At 31.6% G+C, this 19,488-nt stretch overlaps 1 protein-coding gene across 9 annotated transcripts in view; it reads left to right on the top strand.

Annotated features, from left to right (window-relative positions):
- Window positions 1–15,084, top strand: part of LOC119644678 (DNA-binding protein Ewg) — a 40,155-nt gene extending 25,071 nt beyond the window's left edge. For 7 of the 9 annotated variants that reach the window (XM_038044350.1, XM_038044353.1, XM_038044349.1 and 4 more), the window contains one exon: window positions 1,303–3,376. In XM_038044350.1, coding sequence (XP_037900278.1) covers window positions 1,303–2,600 — 1,298 coding nt within the window. In that variant the 3' untranslated portion in view covers window positions 2,601–3,376. Of the gene's footprint in view, window positions 1–1,302; window positions 3,377–14,405 lie in introns of those variants that run through there. The other 2 variants (XM_038044356.1, XM_038044357.1) reach the window with 2 other exon arrangements.
- The last annotated feature ends 4,404 nt before the right edge of the window (window positions 15,085–19,488 follow it).

Here is a 19,488-nt window from a genome sequence, read left to right as displayed (position 1 = left end):
ATTTCAATTAATTCAATTTATTATGAAATCCAGCATAAAAAAGTTTTTATAAAAGAATATGAAATTTATAAAATTTTATTTTATTCAATGTAAAACAAAAAAAAAAAAAAAGAATATTATTATGACTAAAATCAAACAGAATCATTCATATATATACATACACTTATGCGTGGGTATTTCTGTGCATATACCTGCAACATATATAAATCAACTTCTGTATGGTAATTGTTAAGCGTACAATTTGAATGAAAAAGTTTTATTTTATTTTTCCACTTTTTTTTTTTTAATCCTTATAACAATTTCTTAGAGATTGCGGCTATGCTGATTTCATTATTTTGTTTGCAACATACCTCAGAAACGCTATAAACAATAATTCGAAGGTGGTTGAAAGACTTATGTATTTGAACGCTTCGATTCGACTTCCCAAGTTTAATTCATTTTTAATTTACGCAATTCGGGCTGATATTCTCTCATTACATCTAATTCCCTTTTTACACGATAGATATGTTATCAAAAAATTCGTGTAAAAAAAGATATTGGCTAAATGGGGGGAAAAAAACTCTTATTAGATTTCATTTAAGCCTATATTTTGTGCTCACACATTTTAATTCATTAAATGTTATAATATAAAAAATAAATTATATCTTGAAAAACGAAACTAAATTGCGTAAAACATACATTACACCTTACATGCATAATTCGGGAAATCCGGGGAGGTACAATCTAACTGAATTGTGAAAAATACGACACGAATGCATATTTGTGAGAATGGAAAAATTCATAGAAATATCAACAAAAAAAAATTAATTAAAAAAATTCACTAAAAAAACCTCGTCAAAAATATTTATAGAATATTGAAAAGAATTTTGTCGTTTTAACGTGTGTTAAATGAAATTTCATGTAAAAGAAATTCGTGTAAAAAGAGAATTAGGTGTGTAGCCATTATTAAGGTTTGCTTTTTATTAGGCGTAAGACCTTAAGATCATCCTTTGCAAGCACTTACGGCATGGCCATACGGTTTATCTGTCTTCCTATTTTTTCGTCTTGATTTATTTTGATTTACACGGTAGGTGTTGTTGTGGTATTTTTGCCAAAGTTTATATAGAATTTTGTAATTTGATTTCACTGACGAGCTTTGAAAGTAAGCATAATTCGCGATAACTGAAAATTGGCGGGTAAACAATTCTCGCTTAACGGATAAGATTGCTTGTGCCTGCTTCGTGTTTTTATGTACAAATAGTGTGTCTAATTAAATTACCTGAAATTGCTTACATTTCTTTTTTAATACTTTCTCACTTTCAGGTTATCCAGTTTCAGTTGGAAACATGATAACGGTACCGGTTTCAGCATCCATGTATCAATCGATGATGGCCAATATACAGCAGATACACACAAATAGCGATGGCACTGTCTGCATCACACCCATGCAGGTAGATTCTACACATAGTCATAATAATAACAACAATAGTAGTAGTGGTAGTGTAAATAGTAATAGTAGTGGCTCTGATTCAGCTATCGCCAGCAACGTCAGTCACAACATCAAGAACAGCTCATCGTCCAATGTCGGTAATACAAACAACAACAACAATAATAATAATAATAATAACAATGATAATAATAATAATAATAATAATAATAATAATAATAATAATAATAATAGAAATAATAGTAATAGCAATAATAATAATCAGAGTCATGGCAACGGTAGCAATCAATTTCAGTGTTATTCAATTATGGCAGCAGCACCATTTGCAGCCGGTCATCATCATCATCATCATCATCATCGTTTGCTAACGCACGGCTCACCGCCTATACAAACTGTATTACATGGTATTGGTGTTAGCAATATAAATAATTGCATTGGCAATGTTGGTGTTGGTAGCAGTAATACGGGTGTTGTTGGTTGTGGCAATCAACAACAGCAGCAGCAGCAGCAGCAGCAGCAGCAACAAGTTCGTTGCCAAATATTAAACGCATCTAGATTAGGTCATAGTTCTAGTCATCATTCAAACGGTAGTTGTGTAAATGCTTTGCAAACAGCAACGGCCAAGGTATTCATTGCTACAGCCAATCCAGCACATTTCAATATGGCAACTGGTACTATTTTATTTAATAGCAACAATAATAATAATAATAACAATGATATAATAGCAAATAATAATAATAATAATAATAGTAATAATAATAATAATAACAACAACAATAACATCATTCATAATAACAGTCATATAAAACTTGGAACAGCTATGCCATTGCCATTTGTCATTGGTACTGGCGCACGTAGGGCTCGACGCAATAATATACAACATTCAAGTGCCAAAACGGGGCATAAACGTCGTAAACAGACCCTTGCCAAACTTATGCCCATTAAATTAGAGGAGCATCTATCTCCGACGAAATCTTCATCTGTTTCTGGTACTGCTTCTGCTGCTGCTGCGGCTGCTGCAACTACCCATGCTGCTGAAGAGCTTCTCAGCATACAATTGGTGAATGTTGGTGCAAACGCTAACGATAGTAGTACTAATAGTAACACCATAGGTTTAACTTCAGCTAACGTTTTGTCCGCCAAGACCATTAAATTAGAAAACATAGAAAATTAATTACAATTAATGATGACAGTGATATATAATACGTTAAAGGCTAGCAATGATCCAAAAGCCAAATTAACATTAACAAAGACAGATAGACAGACAAACAGACAAACAGACAAACAGACAAACAGACAGATAGATAGATAGATAGATACAAAAGTATAATATGGATGGAGGATGAATACAGTAATTTGACCGCATCTCACAAGCTATATGATGCTCTTAACCAGCAATCCATCTTAATTATTCATTTTTCTCTACGATTGATATATTCTGTCGCCACGTATTACATTTGCATCCTCAACAATAACTGGGTCACTGTCTTATACGGTCTATTCCTACGTATCTATGTATTTCGGTATACGTACACCTGCACGCAAAGTAATTATTCTTCATTTTAATTTTTTTATTATGATAATTTTTTTTTATTCTTTTGTTGTTTGCTTTATGAATATTTTCTCTTCCTTTTTGTTTCTCCAATTATCAGTTCTAGTCACCAAAGTTACCAAATTATTATTTTAATGAAAGAAAAATACAAAAAAAAAAAAAAAAAACCCCAAAAAAAAAAAAAAAAAAATGGAAAAAAGGGAGATAGTGGAGAAGAGAATTGAAAGAATATTTAGAGACTTTTTTTTCTGTTTTTTTTTTTTTTTTTTTTTTTCGTGTTAGTTGTTGAACTTATCCCATCGGCTATTGAAAGTGAATAGTTTGCCAAAAATAGATTTATATTCAGCGCAATAAGCTTTATAGTTTTTAAATAATTCTTAGCATAGAAAATTGTTGCAATAACAAATTTTCAATATATTCGTAATAGCTATTCGTGCTATAAATAAAATGATAGTAATTTTTCTTTTTTTTTTTTGTTTTTGCTTTGAAGGCGTAAGTGCTGTGCTTAAAGTTTTGAATGTATATGTAAAAATACAATAAATTAAAAGAAAAAAAAATTTCGCTCAGAAATTTTCATGTGATGACATTAAAAAAAAAAAAAAAAAAAAAAAAAATACAAACAAAAGCACTTCAATATTAGCAAAATAAATACAAGATCTTTGCCAAAATGGTTTACTACTTTTAATGAGCGAATTGTAACAATTTGCTAGTGTGTATGTGTCGTATAGTAGTCCTTTTCATTTCATTATTTTTATTTTTTTTATTGATAAACTGACGTGCTTACGAACGATATTCATTCATACATTCAAAAATTTAGATAGAAAAATGATCTTATCTTTAGCGAACGCAAGCTGATCTTATCAATTAGATGAAATGTGAATCTCTTTGCAATATCTACTAAAAACTTATTCTCATAAACTGGCCGACCGACAATGGTCAACATGGTTACTACTTTTATGAGACTTGTCTGTTTATCAACTAAAGGGCATCTTCTTTTAGGCTGTCATGCGGCGAATCTTAGCCAAAAGCAATAGTAATTGTTGCGAAAAACTGTCTAGCAGTAGAACTTGGTCAAAATTTCGATCTTATTATTATTTCTTATGTGCATTGATTACACAATCAATATGTTTGTCGAACCGAGTGCACGGAGACTTTTCATCGATGTAGATTTGTAAATTCTCTGGTATTTAGCGCAGGCAGCTAGGTTTACACGGCGATCTCGTTAAGAATTTAATTTAAACCTTAAGAAGATTTCGATCGAGAGGATTTGTCTAGCGTTGATACATAATTTTTGCATCAGATATACCGCATAGCGATATCTTATGATTTTGTTGTAGAGCACTTTGGAACAAATTACTTATTTCATTCTTTATTTGCCATCTCTGTAAAGCTAGTACTCTTTAGAATCTCCTCATAACCGATTCAAATTGTCTAAGACATATTACTTTTTCGAGTACCACCACGCATCCAATAATTGGTAAGAGTAAAATGTGCATACTTTCCATCAAGACAACCGATCGAAGTGAAAATCGAGGTAGAAGAGATCCATTATAAATACAGATCTTATTCGAAAATAAGGTTTTTCCCTCTAAGCTATATTTAAAAAAAAAAAAAAAAATTGGCGTCTACATGTGCTATTATGATCACATTTTGTACGAAATCTACGGACTATGACCGGTAATCTTTTATTATTTTTAAAATATTGTTCAACAATCAAAATGAGTTGATTTCTCGTGTAATGCTACATTTTACCGCGCGAATGACGGCAAATTCAAGTTTAGCATAAATTTTGGGACATTCTTTATATGTATCGTCGTATATATGAGCCGTGGCAGATCCTAAGTACTTGATTGTTGGATACGATTTATATTTCCGCGTTTATGGAAGTCGATAATTTGCGAAAAAAACATATATATATATATGTATATAAAAGGAATGGGGGAAAAAAAGAGAAAGTGAGAGGGACGCGAAAAAACAAAAAAAATATGACATGCAAAGTGGAAAAAGGGAGAGAAAGAAAGGCTAAAAAGAAAAGGAAGAAAGAAAGGTAAAAATAGATGGAAAAAATGATCAAACCAATGCAGAGAAGATTAAAGCACGAAAGGATGAAGATTATGAAAAATCGATGTTGACATGTCCATCTGTTTGACAGTCTATTAAAGTTACGCTTTGAATATCAAAAATTTGTGTAGAAAAAAATAAAAAAAATAAAAAAGAAAAGCAAGAAAGCTTAATCGAACTTCGAATGCCGATCGACGAGCTCCTCGAGGCAGGAGTTTAAGTAAATGAATCTTTTTTCCTTCATTTTTTTCGTCTTGCTTTAACATTGAATAATATTTATTCAATCATTTTTTGTTTTTTTTTTATAATTAATAGTTAATACTGAATAAAAATTTAAAATATAGTGAAATAGTGAAACATTGTTGTTAGGTCTAGTGAGTGGAAATTAAAAGAAATTTGATAAACGTTAGTCGATTAAAAACACTATCTAAAATTGCTCCATAAAATGGATTGGTAAAGATTTTCAAGCTTAAATTTAATGCTATTTCGTGCTCTCTCTAAATTGATATTCGTTACGTTAATGAGCCACGGAGTTCAAGTTCGTTACAACTAAACTTGACCAATAACGAATGTTAGTGTTTTTCGTATTGATTATCCAAGGATGTTCAATAACGTTTTTAGCAAAAAGCTGTTACTGTGACGTGCAATATTACATAAAAGAAAACAAAAAACCCTCCTACTGCTTATCCTATTTTTATGAGAGGCAAAAGTGGTCGAAAAATTGTTGTTGTGAGCAAAGCTGCATTGAACTTTTAAAAAAGTTCCTTATAAAATTATCTGCTCCCAAATTGGGAGCTTTTGGACTCCGTTAATTTGTGTGTCAATGGCTCTACCAGCGTCCTCGACAGAGTAGACCCAAACAAGACGATTTAATATAAGTTAAATGCAATTCGAGGTCTAAATCTTTATCTTTTAGTGCTTTGCCTACTAGTCTAGTACTATCTTGAAATCGGTTGCAGAGAGACCGAGATAAGTCTTCGTTTCGTAGAAGAAGATTTTTTGGGGTTATCGTAATGAAAAGCGTGCAATAAATTTTAGAACAGATCTGCACAATGTTTCAAATGTTGATCAATGATCCTTGCGCTTCATACATAGTTGTGTGGATAAAAAATTTTATTGCTCCCCCTGATTATTGTTTCTACTATCTCTTGTCAATAGTGAAAAGTTAGCTTCGTTGGATTTTCTCTAAGCAAATCCCTCTCACCGATGTTGTTTTTGTCAGTGATATTTCTTTCTCTGAACGAAATTTTTTTTTTGCAGTAGCACAAACTCAGTCGTTTTTATTACGTATCAAATACTTTCGCTACCGTAGCGCGAGAAAAGAGCAGGTAGAATTTGAAAAATTTTAAAAATTGACTCTTATCCTACATATGTTATGAAGTCCTTCTAAATGTACCTTTCAATGCATCAAAGTGTAACGGCTGAGAAAGTGAGCTCGTATCTTGATGTATAAGACAAGTAACTACAATGATAAGTTTTTTCCGCTAGGAATTACTTTAAAAAAAAAAAAAAAAAAAAAAAAAAAAAAAAAACAAAACACAAAATATAATTAATTAGTAATATTTTGCTTGCCATATTTTATTTGTTGTTTTTTTGTTTTTTATTTTTTTGTATCTATATGAAAGCATAAATAATTTTTATATTATATATTTTTTTTTTTGAAAATTAATTTTGAAGATGTGCAAAACAAAAAAAAAAAAAAAAAAAAAAAAAAAATTGAAGAAAATTGTATAAAAAAGAAAATGGAAAACTTTATAGAAATGTGTAATTGAAACCAAAGCGGTGTTGAAAACACTAAAATATCTCCGAATCCACATACATTGAACTTATCCCCACCAAACAACCAAAAATTTAATCAAAAATATATTCCTACAACAGCAAGTTATAAATTTGTTTTTACAACATGTTTATCCTAAGCAAAAAACAAAATAAATAAATGAATAAAAATAAATGAATAGAATTTTTTATATAATTTTGTAATATCATTACATTTTTTGTTGCTATTATATTTAAATTAAAAAAGAAAAAAAATTGTTTGTGTGTATATATACTTATATATATATATATATATATATATATATATATAATTTTTTCGTTTTTTAAAATTGTTTTCGTAATATTTTAAGTTGAAGTATTTGCTTAATTTGTTTATTAAAAAAAAAAAAAAGAAAAAGAAAAACAAGAAAAAAAGGACAACTCTTTTGTATTACTTTAAAATTTTTTCCTTCTATTTTCTCTTTGAATTTCTAAATCATTTTGTGTTAAGTAGTTTAATTTAGTTTATATATAGTTGAATGAATTTTTTCTTTTAAGGATTTTGGCTTAATTCTTTATTTTGTTTATAATTTTAGTTAAAATTTTGTTCTTTTTTTTGTTATTATTACTTCATCTTTTTTTTTATTTTTTTGAATAAACGGAAACTTCTAAAGTGTTATTGAACAAAAAACTTTTATGATTTATGTTGCATATTACGATAATTTTTCCTTTATTAGCTTAAAAGAAAAAAAGCAAACAAACAAAACAAAACAAAATAAAACAAAATACCCATAACGAATCAAACAAGGTAGTAAGTTATAGGTTTGCTTATGAAGGAGATCTTGAAAGTTTAGAATTTCAGTTCAGTTTCAGGGAGGGCCCCATCATCCATCATCGATATACCACGACGAGCATATTCATATTGTCAAAACGTTTGCAATCGCAGATTGCAGAACGAAGCTTTACAGTCCACACAAAGTACATATACTATGGATTAACTTTATCAAATTCTAAATCGATGTAAGCATGTCCGTGCGCCTGTATAATGTCTGTTGAAAACATTCTCGCGTGTTACTGCGCGCGGATTCGTATTAAAAATAAGTCAAATTGGTTGAAGGACCTGCGTACAGTTCGACGTAGACTGAGCACACCTCTGTTTTTCATAAGGAATAAAAAATTGGATTTTTGCTCATTACTTGGAGACTGCGTGCCCATTTATATTACAGCATATTAGAATTTAATTTTATTTTCAATACCTTTATAAAGCACAGAAGTAGGCTTTTAAAAATCACCACCTTGACCACCTAAGCGTATCCGTCTGTTCGTCTGTTTATCTATTCTTTTGTTAGTTCGTTAAACAGATCAAATTAGACGATTGTAACGCCCACAGGTCTATACAATCAATACTAAGAACATCTTTTGCTTTTGCGATGGATATAAAAGACTCGCTCCCAACCGAGTGTGAAGTCGACAGTGCAATTTTTGCGGCCAAGAGAATGTTTACTATATTCATTACATAGACGGACATCTGATCAAGAATATGTGTACTTTGTGAGGCCAATGCAGCTTACTTGTGGGCGTTGCAAATGTTTTGATGAAATGAGTATATCCGTCATCTTTCCGTGATGGATCAAATCAATCAATGGATGCATCATATTTGGATCACGTAGGTCTACATTTTGAATATCATCGCATATAAGCATTCTCAGGAAATGTAATTCTTTATATATCAAACATGCTTGATTATTAATGTTTTTTTTGTAATGAAAATTTACCCATGATAGTAATTTGATATAAAAATTATGTGCACCAAATTTCGAATCACATGGATCTATTTCGTGGACCACACTCCATATAAGATATCACATGAATGGTAAGTCCGTTGAAAACGGTCTCAATTTTTACTATTTTAGAATGAGAATAATAAGTTCATAGCAGCAATTTAGCAAAGAAATTAATAGTGAAAGATTTGGTTCGTATAGAACTCTTTCTTCTTGAAAAGCAAATTCTTATATGGAAAGAAAGTTGACCTTGCCGGACTATAATGTGCTTAATTGCTTTTGTCTAACGTGGCTATTATAAACTTTACAATAAGAGAACAAAGAAAATTCGATTTTTGTTGCTGCTGTCCGTGTATCGGTTACATTACATAAATTGCAAAACGTGTCAACTGTTAGCGTGAAAACAGATTGATTATTATTATGTACGAAGTGTATAATAATCATCAGTAATATTAATAAATAAAAATTTAACATTTTTGTTTCCTTTTTTTATTTATTTATAAATATTTATTTAATTATATGATTGTAAAGCAATTAATTGACATTTCGTAATTGATTATTTATGCATTGAATAATTACGTGGATGTATGCATGGCGTTGTATGTAAAATAATTAACATTAAATTTATAAATTATTATCTTTTTTTTTTTTATAATTCAATCAAAAACATTCACGTTACAAAATATTTTTATTTACTTTCCACTCCAAGTCATTGTCAACTCTTATTGATTATTATACACACGCACCTATTAATAAAGATTTAATTTCATATCAATAATAGTCAAAGTGTAGAAAAGTTGGACTCCTGCTGGCCTCGTTAATATTATGGTTACTGGCGAAAGCATGCCGTTATACTGTAGTAGATTGCAATAGATTTGTCACTCATTTTGCAAGATCTAAAAATGCACATTACAGACTACCGAGAGAGAGAGAGAGAGAGAGAGAGAGAGAGAGAAAGAGAGAGAGAGAGAGAAAGATAAATTTGTTTTCATCATTTTTTTTATATATTATATAATTTGACTCAATAAGTCTCAGGTCTGACAACAAGTCTTAGCATAGCATCTAAAACGTCTAAGCATAGCATCAACTAGACAGACATAGTCTCAACCATTAAACGATATATAGTGGTGTTATTTTTCTGGTCGCTTTGAATAGCTTTCGCTGATAAAATATTAAAAGTTAAACCTTTCTCCGAAGGACTTATTATTCTTGAGATATCGTATACATATCGAGTGGGGTCCCAGAAATAGACTTACGTGGTTTAAATATGGTCCACTTAAGTTTTAAGTCAACTCACTATCGCGAATAAATTTTCATCGAAAAACATTAATAATCTGGCATTTTTTAGCATGTAAAGGTTTATATATTCCGACAATTCTTACATGCGATGATGTCCAAATGTGGACCTACGTGATCCCAAATCCCTTTTTTTGTCAATTGACTATTATGAATCGATTTTCACCATGAAATATATCAATTTATACCTTCTCACCATAAAAAGTTTCGATTTTCGTAGAAACGGTTATATGAGAGGAAGTTCGAAAAATGAATCTAATCGAATCAAATTTTTTAAATCAATTTCGAACGTTGCAGTACTATTACTCACCGACTATTGTCGAGAAATTTTTTTAAATTGCAATTTTCTCCCATAAAACGAGTTTTCAAAATAAAATGTCGAAAAATTGAACGGACCCACGTACACAATATCTGGGATATTAGGATGTGAAAATTGAGCATAAATTTAGTCAGAAGGGCAGACAGATTTAGATCGATTCAGAATTATTTTGCGGCATAATAAAAGGTCGGCCTATCTTAAGTTCTTTTGTATACAACATACGTTCGCACAAACTTAATATACTTTGTACCACAAGTGGTGTACGGTATCAGAAGACCTGTTTATCAAGATGGTTTTCTTAAAAAAGCAGAAAATTTATTTGGGTCATAATGAAATCAGAACAATGTTTTTTTGTTTTTCTAAATTTAATTGGCTGAGAGAAAGGTGGACGGATCAGAGAAGGATCTCTAGAGTAAGGGGTTAGATAGGGGAAGATATATATATATATATAGAAAGAGAGGGGGACAGAGAGATAGAGAGATACATAGAGAGAGATAAATAGAGATAGAGATAGAAAGAGAGAGAGAGAGAAAGAGTGAGATTACTGTAAAATTAGCTGAAATTTATTTCTTACCAATTAATTATTTTTTATGGCATACTTAATATTTGCAGTTAGTAGGAATTTAAAAGTTTCCACGAATATCTATGGGAGTTACTCTTGGAAGGTAATTGCGAAAAGAGTTTCACTATTGATTATGAAAAACCAAAGTTTGTAGTGTTTAGCTGGATGATGAGACGGGTATCCAAGATTCGCTTCACGGCAATCATAGCTTACTTATTTGCTTTCATTTATTAAAATTTCTTTGTTGTTGTTTTTCTCTTTTGTAATTTTTTTTTTTTTTATATATTTATTAATTTTTGTTTTTTCTCATATGTGTAATTTATTTAATTTTCCTTTGTAATGTAATCAAGAAAAATCGTAAATTGTTTTAATTTCATTTACTTTAAATAAAAGAATAAAAAAACAAAATTATTCATAATGTAGTTTTTATTATTCGTTCAATTTGTTTAACATTGTTGTGTTGTAATTATTTTATTTAAACTTTAAATTGAATCGATTTGGTTTCTATACAAATGTTGAACGCAACCCATTTGCTTTTTCTATCGCAGTGAGATATCACGTTGAACACTCAAACGAATGTTTTGAAAACTCGTTGTAATCTTATCTGTTATAAATGTGCCTTTAACTACCAAAAAAATGACTCTCTGAGATATAAAATCTTCGTAAGTTGGTTACAATAGGCAATGGGTAATAAAACCGATTCACTACAATTTTTTGCTTATATGGGGAGAAATTATAATTTGTAGTTTTCTATGGATGGAAACTATGTGTGCAAAGTTTGTGTGCAAAGTTTGGATCGTGTTATCTGATATTTTGGGTATCTTCTAATGTGCCTACTTTTATGGAAACGAGGCCTTCGCATGAAAACAATGTGTAATTTCTAATTATTGCCAAGACAAATGAATAATCCTACTAAGGGAATTGGTGTAAGATATTTAATGGTCGGCCTAGTCCGACTATAATGTTCCTACTTGTTTACTGATAAAAGGGTGCCTTTTTTTTGGTTGAGAATTGAACTTTTTCGTTCGAACACTCGCCAATCACACAAAAATTAATATTTTCAAAAAATTCTACGCATTCCCCCAGCTAAGGGCTTGTAGGTTAATTGATTTTTTCCTTCTCTCTCTTCTTCTTTTTTTTCCTTGAAATTCACGTTTACACCAAAGCAGGCGTAGGTTGCAGCGCTCCGTTAGTTAAAGATACTTGACAAGATTGTTTCGCCGAGTCTAGACCTATTGTGTCTAGCTGCGCTTTTCCGTATGGCGCTGCAACATTGTACATGATTTTCCGTAGAAGAAGTCCAACAATCGACTCCTGCGGTGCGCCTGCCCTTACGTCGTGGACCCTAGTACTACTTTCGCCATTATACGTGAGTCTGCGATTTGCAAAGCAGCTCATGACGAGGCTTATCATTTACGTCAGGGCTCTCATTCTCGTAAGTGCCTCTCTAATGCATCCTCAGTCTTCGTCTTGAATGTATTCTTGCCATCAAGTGTTACCACGGCGCAATTTTTATTAGCACCACCTATTCGGCGTTCTCTTACTAAAGCATCAACCATGCTATTAAGCACCCGTTTAGTACCATCTTTAGTGGACTGCTTCTTTGTGGCAGCCTGCCATCCTCTTTTGCTATTGTAAGATGGCGACTGTACACAATTCCCTCGAGGGTGGTATCCATTACAAAACAGCTTGTTTTACTGCTCCGTATGGCTTTTTTCAGCTTTCTACATAGCTGTTTATAGACTTCTAGCCGAATGTTGAAGTCCGCATGACACGCTTCGATTAGTGCACTCCGATGTACCATCCTCAATCGCGCAAGAGAACATCATCATCCTGAACATTTCCTCGTCCAACGCTGCAATATTCCACTTAGGGCCGAAGAGCCTACGGCTTTTGCTCCTTCCACAATGCCCATCGTTAATATCCAAGAAGATTGCTCAGGCCCCATCTCGATGTCGGCGCCAGGTTGTCGTTTACAAATGTGATGTCGATCATCAACCCCACTGCCACTGTGTTTCTTAAGTGTTGTGCATTAGCAGGTAGGACTGCGAGCGTTTCTAGGAGGCTGCGACTTCGTAGTCGACAGGCGACTCGGCGCCCTCATTCGACGGCCGAGGCATTAAGCACTACAGTGATGACGATTCGGTGTCTGTCGCTTAGATCCTTAAGTATTTGCTGAAATTATGTATGTGATTAACTTGGAGAAGCATAACAGTTGTCAAAGTATATGCCCCTTAATTTACTTGTATGTGTCGGCTATCCATGTGCGGATGAGCAAGCTTCTATAGAGTTTATTCACAAGCTTAAAAACGATCCACCTCTCTCTCTCTCACGTAATTTATTTCCCTATAACAACTTTTCGAAATAAGACGTTGCATGGGGATTCTCCGATCCGAATCACTTTCAAGAGTGTACCTTCTTGTGCCCAAAAATGTCAATGTATCAAATTTCATCAAAATATCTCAAAAATTTGCGATGTGTAGGTTGAACACAAAATACATAGACACACATCATAGTGACACGCAAGCTTAGATCAACTCAGGAAATGATTCTGAGTCGATATAAATGAAAGCTGGATCTATATCCTTCTGAGTATTATATATATCTGCGTAAACTTAATATAACTTGTATCACAAGCGGTACAGGATCTAAAAAGCAAAAATTGGTGTAACCATAAAATCCTGACCCCATCTGCTGTTCGTTTAAAATCAAAATTTCAATAAGAAATTGGAAAAAAAGAACCGATCGCGATGTGTGTCCGCCCCTTATTGAAATTACTTATAAAAACTATGCCTAGAAATATAAATCTGATCTAACATTCTTCTTCAAGTTCAATTTGAACGACCTGCTATCGACCGTACACGAAATGCTAATGGTTTGAAATACGTATGTGTAGATGTTTTTAGGGAATACATTCCTACCCAATTTTCCATTCATATCTTAAACGTAAGCTAACGATCGGTGAGTGATACTCAGAGTGATATTTCATTATTATTGGGATAATATTTAAAGGAGTTGTGGAAATGGGATAAGTTTTCTATGTTTTTTTTTTTTTTTTTTGAATACGTTTTGGATTCCCGTGCTACATGGCACCGTGGTAGGTTGGGGTGTCTTGCTCCTTGATTAAAATCATGAAAGAAAAATATCATAGAGATCTCTATCTGGGTAAGATTGATCGGAAAAGTGCAAAAAACTTTTGATTTCGTTACGCAGCTACGTCGCGGGATCAAAGTCAATGTGCTTTAAACTATATTGGGAAAACGAGTAACGCAAAACGAGTTCCTATTTTGTGGTATTTAGAGAATCGCTTGTTTAACGAACTCGCACGGCTTAGTGTTATTACTAGCTTCTATATCTGATAAGAAACGGGTGGTGGAAATGTTTTAATACAATCAAGTATTGGTTAAGATTGCTTGTCTAAGCGTACATTTTGGCATTCATATGCGGGCATCGACTTTTCATAAATCAAGAGATATATTATAGACAGATTCTTGGTCTTGTATTCCTTTGATGATATCACTATTACATTGTTGGCGAAATCTTAAAAAGTTCCGAGTATATCCGGGTTATTCGCATAATTTAAACTCTGTGTATAAAAAAATGATTTTCTAAGATTGTATTTTCTTCTTCTTTTTTTTTTAAATTAATTTCAGGTTGAAAATGGTGATCAATTGGAGACTATAACCGTATCGCCTGGTGTACATCAAATGATGATACAAGGAGCACCAGGCCAAGAACCGCAGGTTCTGCAAGTGGTCAGCCTTAAGGATGGTACATTACTTTCAAAAGCAGTTGAAGTTATAACCAGTGGTAATGTAAAAGGTGATGAAACCATTATAATGGAACAATAAAATTACAAAAAATTAAAAATAAAGTAAAAAAAAGACGAAATCATATTTATAAGAAGAAAAGAAGTTATATTCGCCTTTGGAGTGAACCTTCGATGTTATTCCCCATCTTAAGCCAATTCACAGAAATTTCGAAGCGAATTTTTATTTTCATTTTCAATGCAATTTTTTGTCTTTTTTTTTTTTTTAATTATGGGCGTGTCAGTTGAACAATCGAGAGCTCAAATATTGAGCTAAGGTCTATCCACAGATTGTAAGTCATCCTCAATAATATTGTGAAATTTTCGCCTATAACTAACTAAGGCGTTTTGGCTTTTATGACCGGATTTTGGAGTGAAGCCAGTCCGCGTGTAAACTCTATCGAGTATGTCGAGCTTTAACGATGTGACTGAATCAAGTCTTAAGATTTCGGGCGTACAAATGACAGACAATAGGCGAAGCGTTTGCAACGAATGGACAGTGTGACAGAGACTCGAAATTACCTGCTAAGAGCTGTGCAATATGCTCAATAATTTTTTTAGTTTTTCTTTTTTTTAATTTATTTATTTGTATTATTTTATTATTTTATATGTATACATATATTTATATATATATATATATATATAAAACGACGAATTGAGTTTATTTTCAAGCTCTGGCTGATGGGTAGAGAAATATGAAATGAGAAGGAATTTAGTCACGTTTGGACTGGATTCCTATATATATATATATATATATATATATATATTATTTAAAATTTTTTTTTTAATTATTTAATTTTTATATATATTTTTTATATACGTATATATATCTATATGTATAAATAAACAAGTTTAAGCAAAGGATTCAATGCATGAAATTATTTTTGTATGCATAAGTACCTGAGAGGTGTTTAATGTTTATATTTGTGATTTATTTTACATTTTTTTTTTTTTTCTTGTTTTTATTATTTTTTTGTTGCAATATATATTTATTCATTCTTTCGTTCTTTTTTTTTTTATCTATATAAACTCTTATACTTTATTGTTATTTTATTTGTAAATAATTCATTATTATTATTTTTTTATCAAAAACGTTGTCTAGTCATTTGTATTTACCTTTGTATGCATTCATCAATATACTTTGTTCTAAAAAGTTTTAATATAAGGCCAACGAATAGGAAGAAAATAAACGAAAATGAAGAAGAAAACAGAAACAAGAAATTGTTATAATCGGTTTTTGCCGAAACTTTGATATCAAATTATGTCCATTGTGTCTCAGTCTTTGAAAAATTCACTTGTGTATAGAAATATGAAAAGAAAAAAGTTTAACATGAACTTTGTGACTCAAACATAAATATTCCTATAAATGGTATATAAGGAAAATCCAGAATATATCCGTATAGTCGATTTCTTGGCAGTAGGCAGATTACAATTTTTACGTTCATGCTATTGCAAGTTACTATATAGCACTAAGTTGTCATGTTTCTTACAACGCGATTAATTCATAACGCGTTATATTGAATTCCTGTTATATAAAACTTAAAATTAATTCCAATTCAAGAGATGCGTTACAATTAAGGCAAATCAAATTGATTTATCCCGTGTCGTGTGACAATTCCTGGACGCGTTTTATAGAGACCGTTTTATGGCAAAATCATATGTATTCGTATCCTAGCTAGAGTTTCGGAAATAAGTAAGAAATCAAATGTAAACAACGCTTAATTGTTTGCTCACTTTTAACGAATATCCCTGATAACTGGAATTGAGAATGACGCATAAATATCCATTCCTTCGGGGCCGAATCTTTTATACCTATCATAGCTATTTGAAGAAAAACTTTTAAAACAAGGAAAAAATACTAAATTTCCATATGCAGCGAAGGCCCTATTTTCTGTTTTCTAGATTAAGGGTGTAAATATTTATCGTCTACCTGTTGTAGCTTACGTGTAATATGGAAAGCAAAGACATTCTCAGTTTTTGCTGCACAGACGTGTGGGCGTTGTAGGCGTATTCTTTGATCAGTTTCGCTCACAATTGGAGCTCGTGCCGTATGCCGAGTTAGTTTTTGTCGCTTGACCTATGCAACGTTTCATCATTTCAACAAACTTGACTATATGTGCTACGTGCTACGATAGGCAGTGTAGTACTTAATAGTTGCTAGGCTGATCGTGATTTCGCGGACATTATCTTATCATTTGTGATCTAAAGATACAAATTTTTATTTATCCGAATTAGTTATGTTCATGTTTTGATTAATTTTCTAAAGTGAATCGGAATGACAGAAACAGTTAAGAAATACATGTTCTCCTGCATAATAGTTATATATAACAGGATATTCTTTAACGCATTAAAAAACCGATTAACGATTTTGCTATACGCTCTGAATGATATGAATATGAACATGATTCACGTCATGTTGTGCAGGTTAATAATTTAATAATAAAAATAAAATTTAGAAAATTCTTATTGCATATATAAATTAAACAAAAGAAAAACCAAAAAAGAAAAAAAAAAAAAAAAAAAAAAGAAACGCAACGTGTTCTTAAAGATCTCAGAAAAGTAAAAGAAATATTAAAAGAATAAATAATTGTGTGTACATAAATTAGTCATAAATTAGTTAAGCTTTAAATGTATTTTATTACATTCCCTACGGAGTTATATACGCCAATGTTTATATACATATGAATATATAATAAATTAAATACACATACATATACATACACATACACACACTCATACACACACACACACACACACGCACATACACACATACGCTTTTACTTGTATACAAGCAAGTGATGTAACAAGAAATAAATAAACGCATGCATTTATTATTACATACACCCGCAGTCGTTTGAAAAAGGATAACCATTTTTTTTGTCGTTACTTTTTAAAATCATAAATGAGAACTTTTTTCCTTTCCTTTTGTTTTTCTTTCTAAATACTCTCAAATATGTTGTAAAGGGACGGGAACATCGTTTCGTAAAATCGTTTCGTAAAATCGAAATCTTTAAGGAACTAAACACTATCAGAGTAGTTCTGAATCTGCTCGACCCATATAAACTTCTACGTAGCCTTGATAGGTTGGAGAATTTTTAGTACTTCAGAGAATAATAGACCTTAATAAAATATATGAGCCATATTCCCGAATCTTTTTCCAACTTCACTATCAGAGTAGTTGTTACTCTGCCCGGCCCTTATAACGTCTACGTAGCCTTGATGAATTGGAGAATTTTTAGTACTTCAGAGAATAATTGACCTTAATAAAATATATGACCCATATTCCCGAATCTTTTTCTAACTTCACTATCGGAGTAGTTCTTACTCTGCCCGATCCATATAAACTTCTAAGTAGCCTTGATGGGTTGGAGAATTTTTAGTACTTTAGATAATAACTGACCTTCAGATAATATGTGAGCTATATCACCAAATTTTTTTCCAAAAATTTTCAATTTATTTTAACAATTACTCAGGGGATATCGCCTAGTGACGGTCGGAAAGAAGTGGAGGAAGAGAAAAAGTTAAGAAAGCAGGTTAGTGCGAACCTGAACTTAGTAGTCGCAATTTTTATTTACTCGACTGCTTATGCGGATAATTGGGTATAACTTCATACTTTCAGTTAAGTAGCTTTCGATTTTTTGCTATAAAATAAGGTTATGATTTAAAAACAAGTAAGAAAATCACGCCCGGAATCTTTTATATCCATTCCCCGTTTTCCTATGCAAGATTGAAGAAAAAGAAAAACATAATTTTCCACAGTCTATAATATTAGATTATATTTTTGTAGAATAATTTTGTGGAGCGAGCAAAAGTCACGGAAAGCAGAAAAGTGTTCTCAACTTTGCATGGGCTATTTTCAAACTCTTCACACGGATAGGCAGACCGATAGACAGATATACTTAAATCGATTCGGAATTTGATATTAATCAAGAATGTGTACACTATGTGTGGGAGAGTTCGGGAAGGTGGTGGAGGGGGGGGGGGGGGGGGTGGGCGTTGCCTGAAGCTACCCTCCTGACGTTGCAAATGATTTGACAAAATGAAATTTTTTTATTGCTTCCATTGCCTGCCTTATGTTCTATCGTCCGTCTTGAACGATATAGTCGTTTGCCATACCTATCTCATTCATTAAATAATCGTGAGAATGAATTTTTTATTATCTGAAAATTGTTTTAGCGGCAGCTTCTCAGTGTACACTTGTTAGAATATTGATTATTTTTATTTACATATCATCTTTTTGTAAATTGAAGGTTTAAATCGCAATTTAAACGATATAATTAGAACAAACGATTGTTTTCATTAGAACAATGCTACAATGCTTAGAAGCGAAGACAAAAAAAAAAAACAAGAAAAGAAAAAAGAAAGAAAACTTTAATCATTAACATGCAAACGAAAAAAAAAAAATTCTCCTAATATCAACAAATTTTTATTGAAATGTATTTAATATATTTTTTTTCCGCGTTCCGCATTCCGCTTTCCGCTTACCGCTTTCCCCTTTCCTTATTCAAGTGACTGCCAGCGTATTTCAACGCAAATAATTTGCGTCTTTCTCGTCTCGAATCATAATTTTGTGTAGAATTTTTTTTTCTTTTTTTCTTTCATAATAACACAACATAATAATAAATACAAGATATTAATATTTATTATAAAACATATTCATCATTATATATATATATATATATATATATATATAAATATTACGTGCAATTATTATTGCATATGTTGAAACACGAAAACACAATTTGTACCGTACTTTCCTCTTAACTCATTCATGCTTAGAAGGGCATTGACTTACTTGCTTTTGATCAAACTAAATCATAATTGAGGAAAAAGAAAAATGCAAAGGAAAAAGCAAAAAAAAAACATAAAATAAGGATGAAGGAGAGAGAGAGAGAGAGAGAGAGAGAGAGAGAGAGAGAGAGAGAGAG

This window comes from Glossina fuscipes, unplaced genomic scaffold (assembly GCF_014805625.2).
Source record: "Glossina fuscipes isolate IAEA_lab_2018 unplaced genomic scaffold, Yale_Gfus_2 0, whole genome shotgun sequence".
NCBI classification, from domain to species: Eukaryota; Metazoa; Arthropoda; class Insecta; order Diptera; family Glossinidae; genus Glossina; species Glossina fuscipes.
The sequence above is the reverse complement of the archived record's forward strand: the minus strand, read 5'-3'. Positions and strand labels throughout refer to the sequence as shown.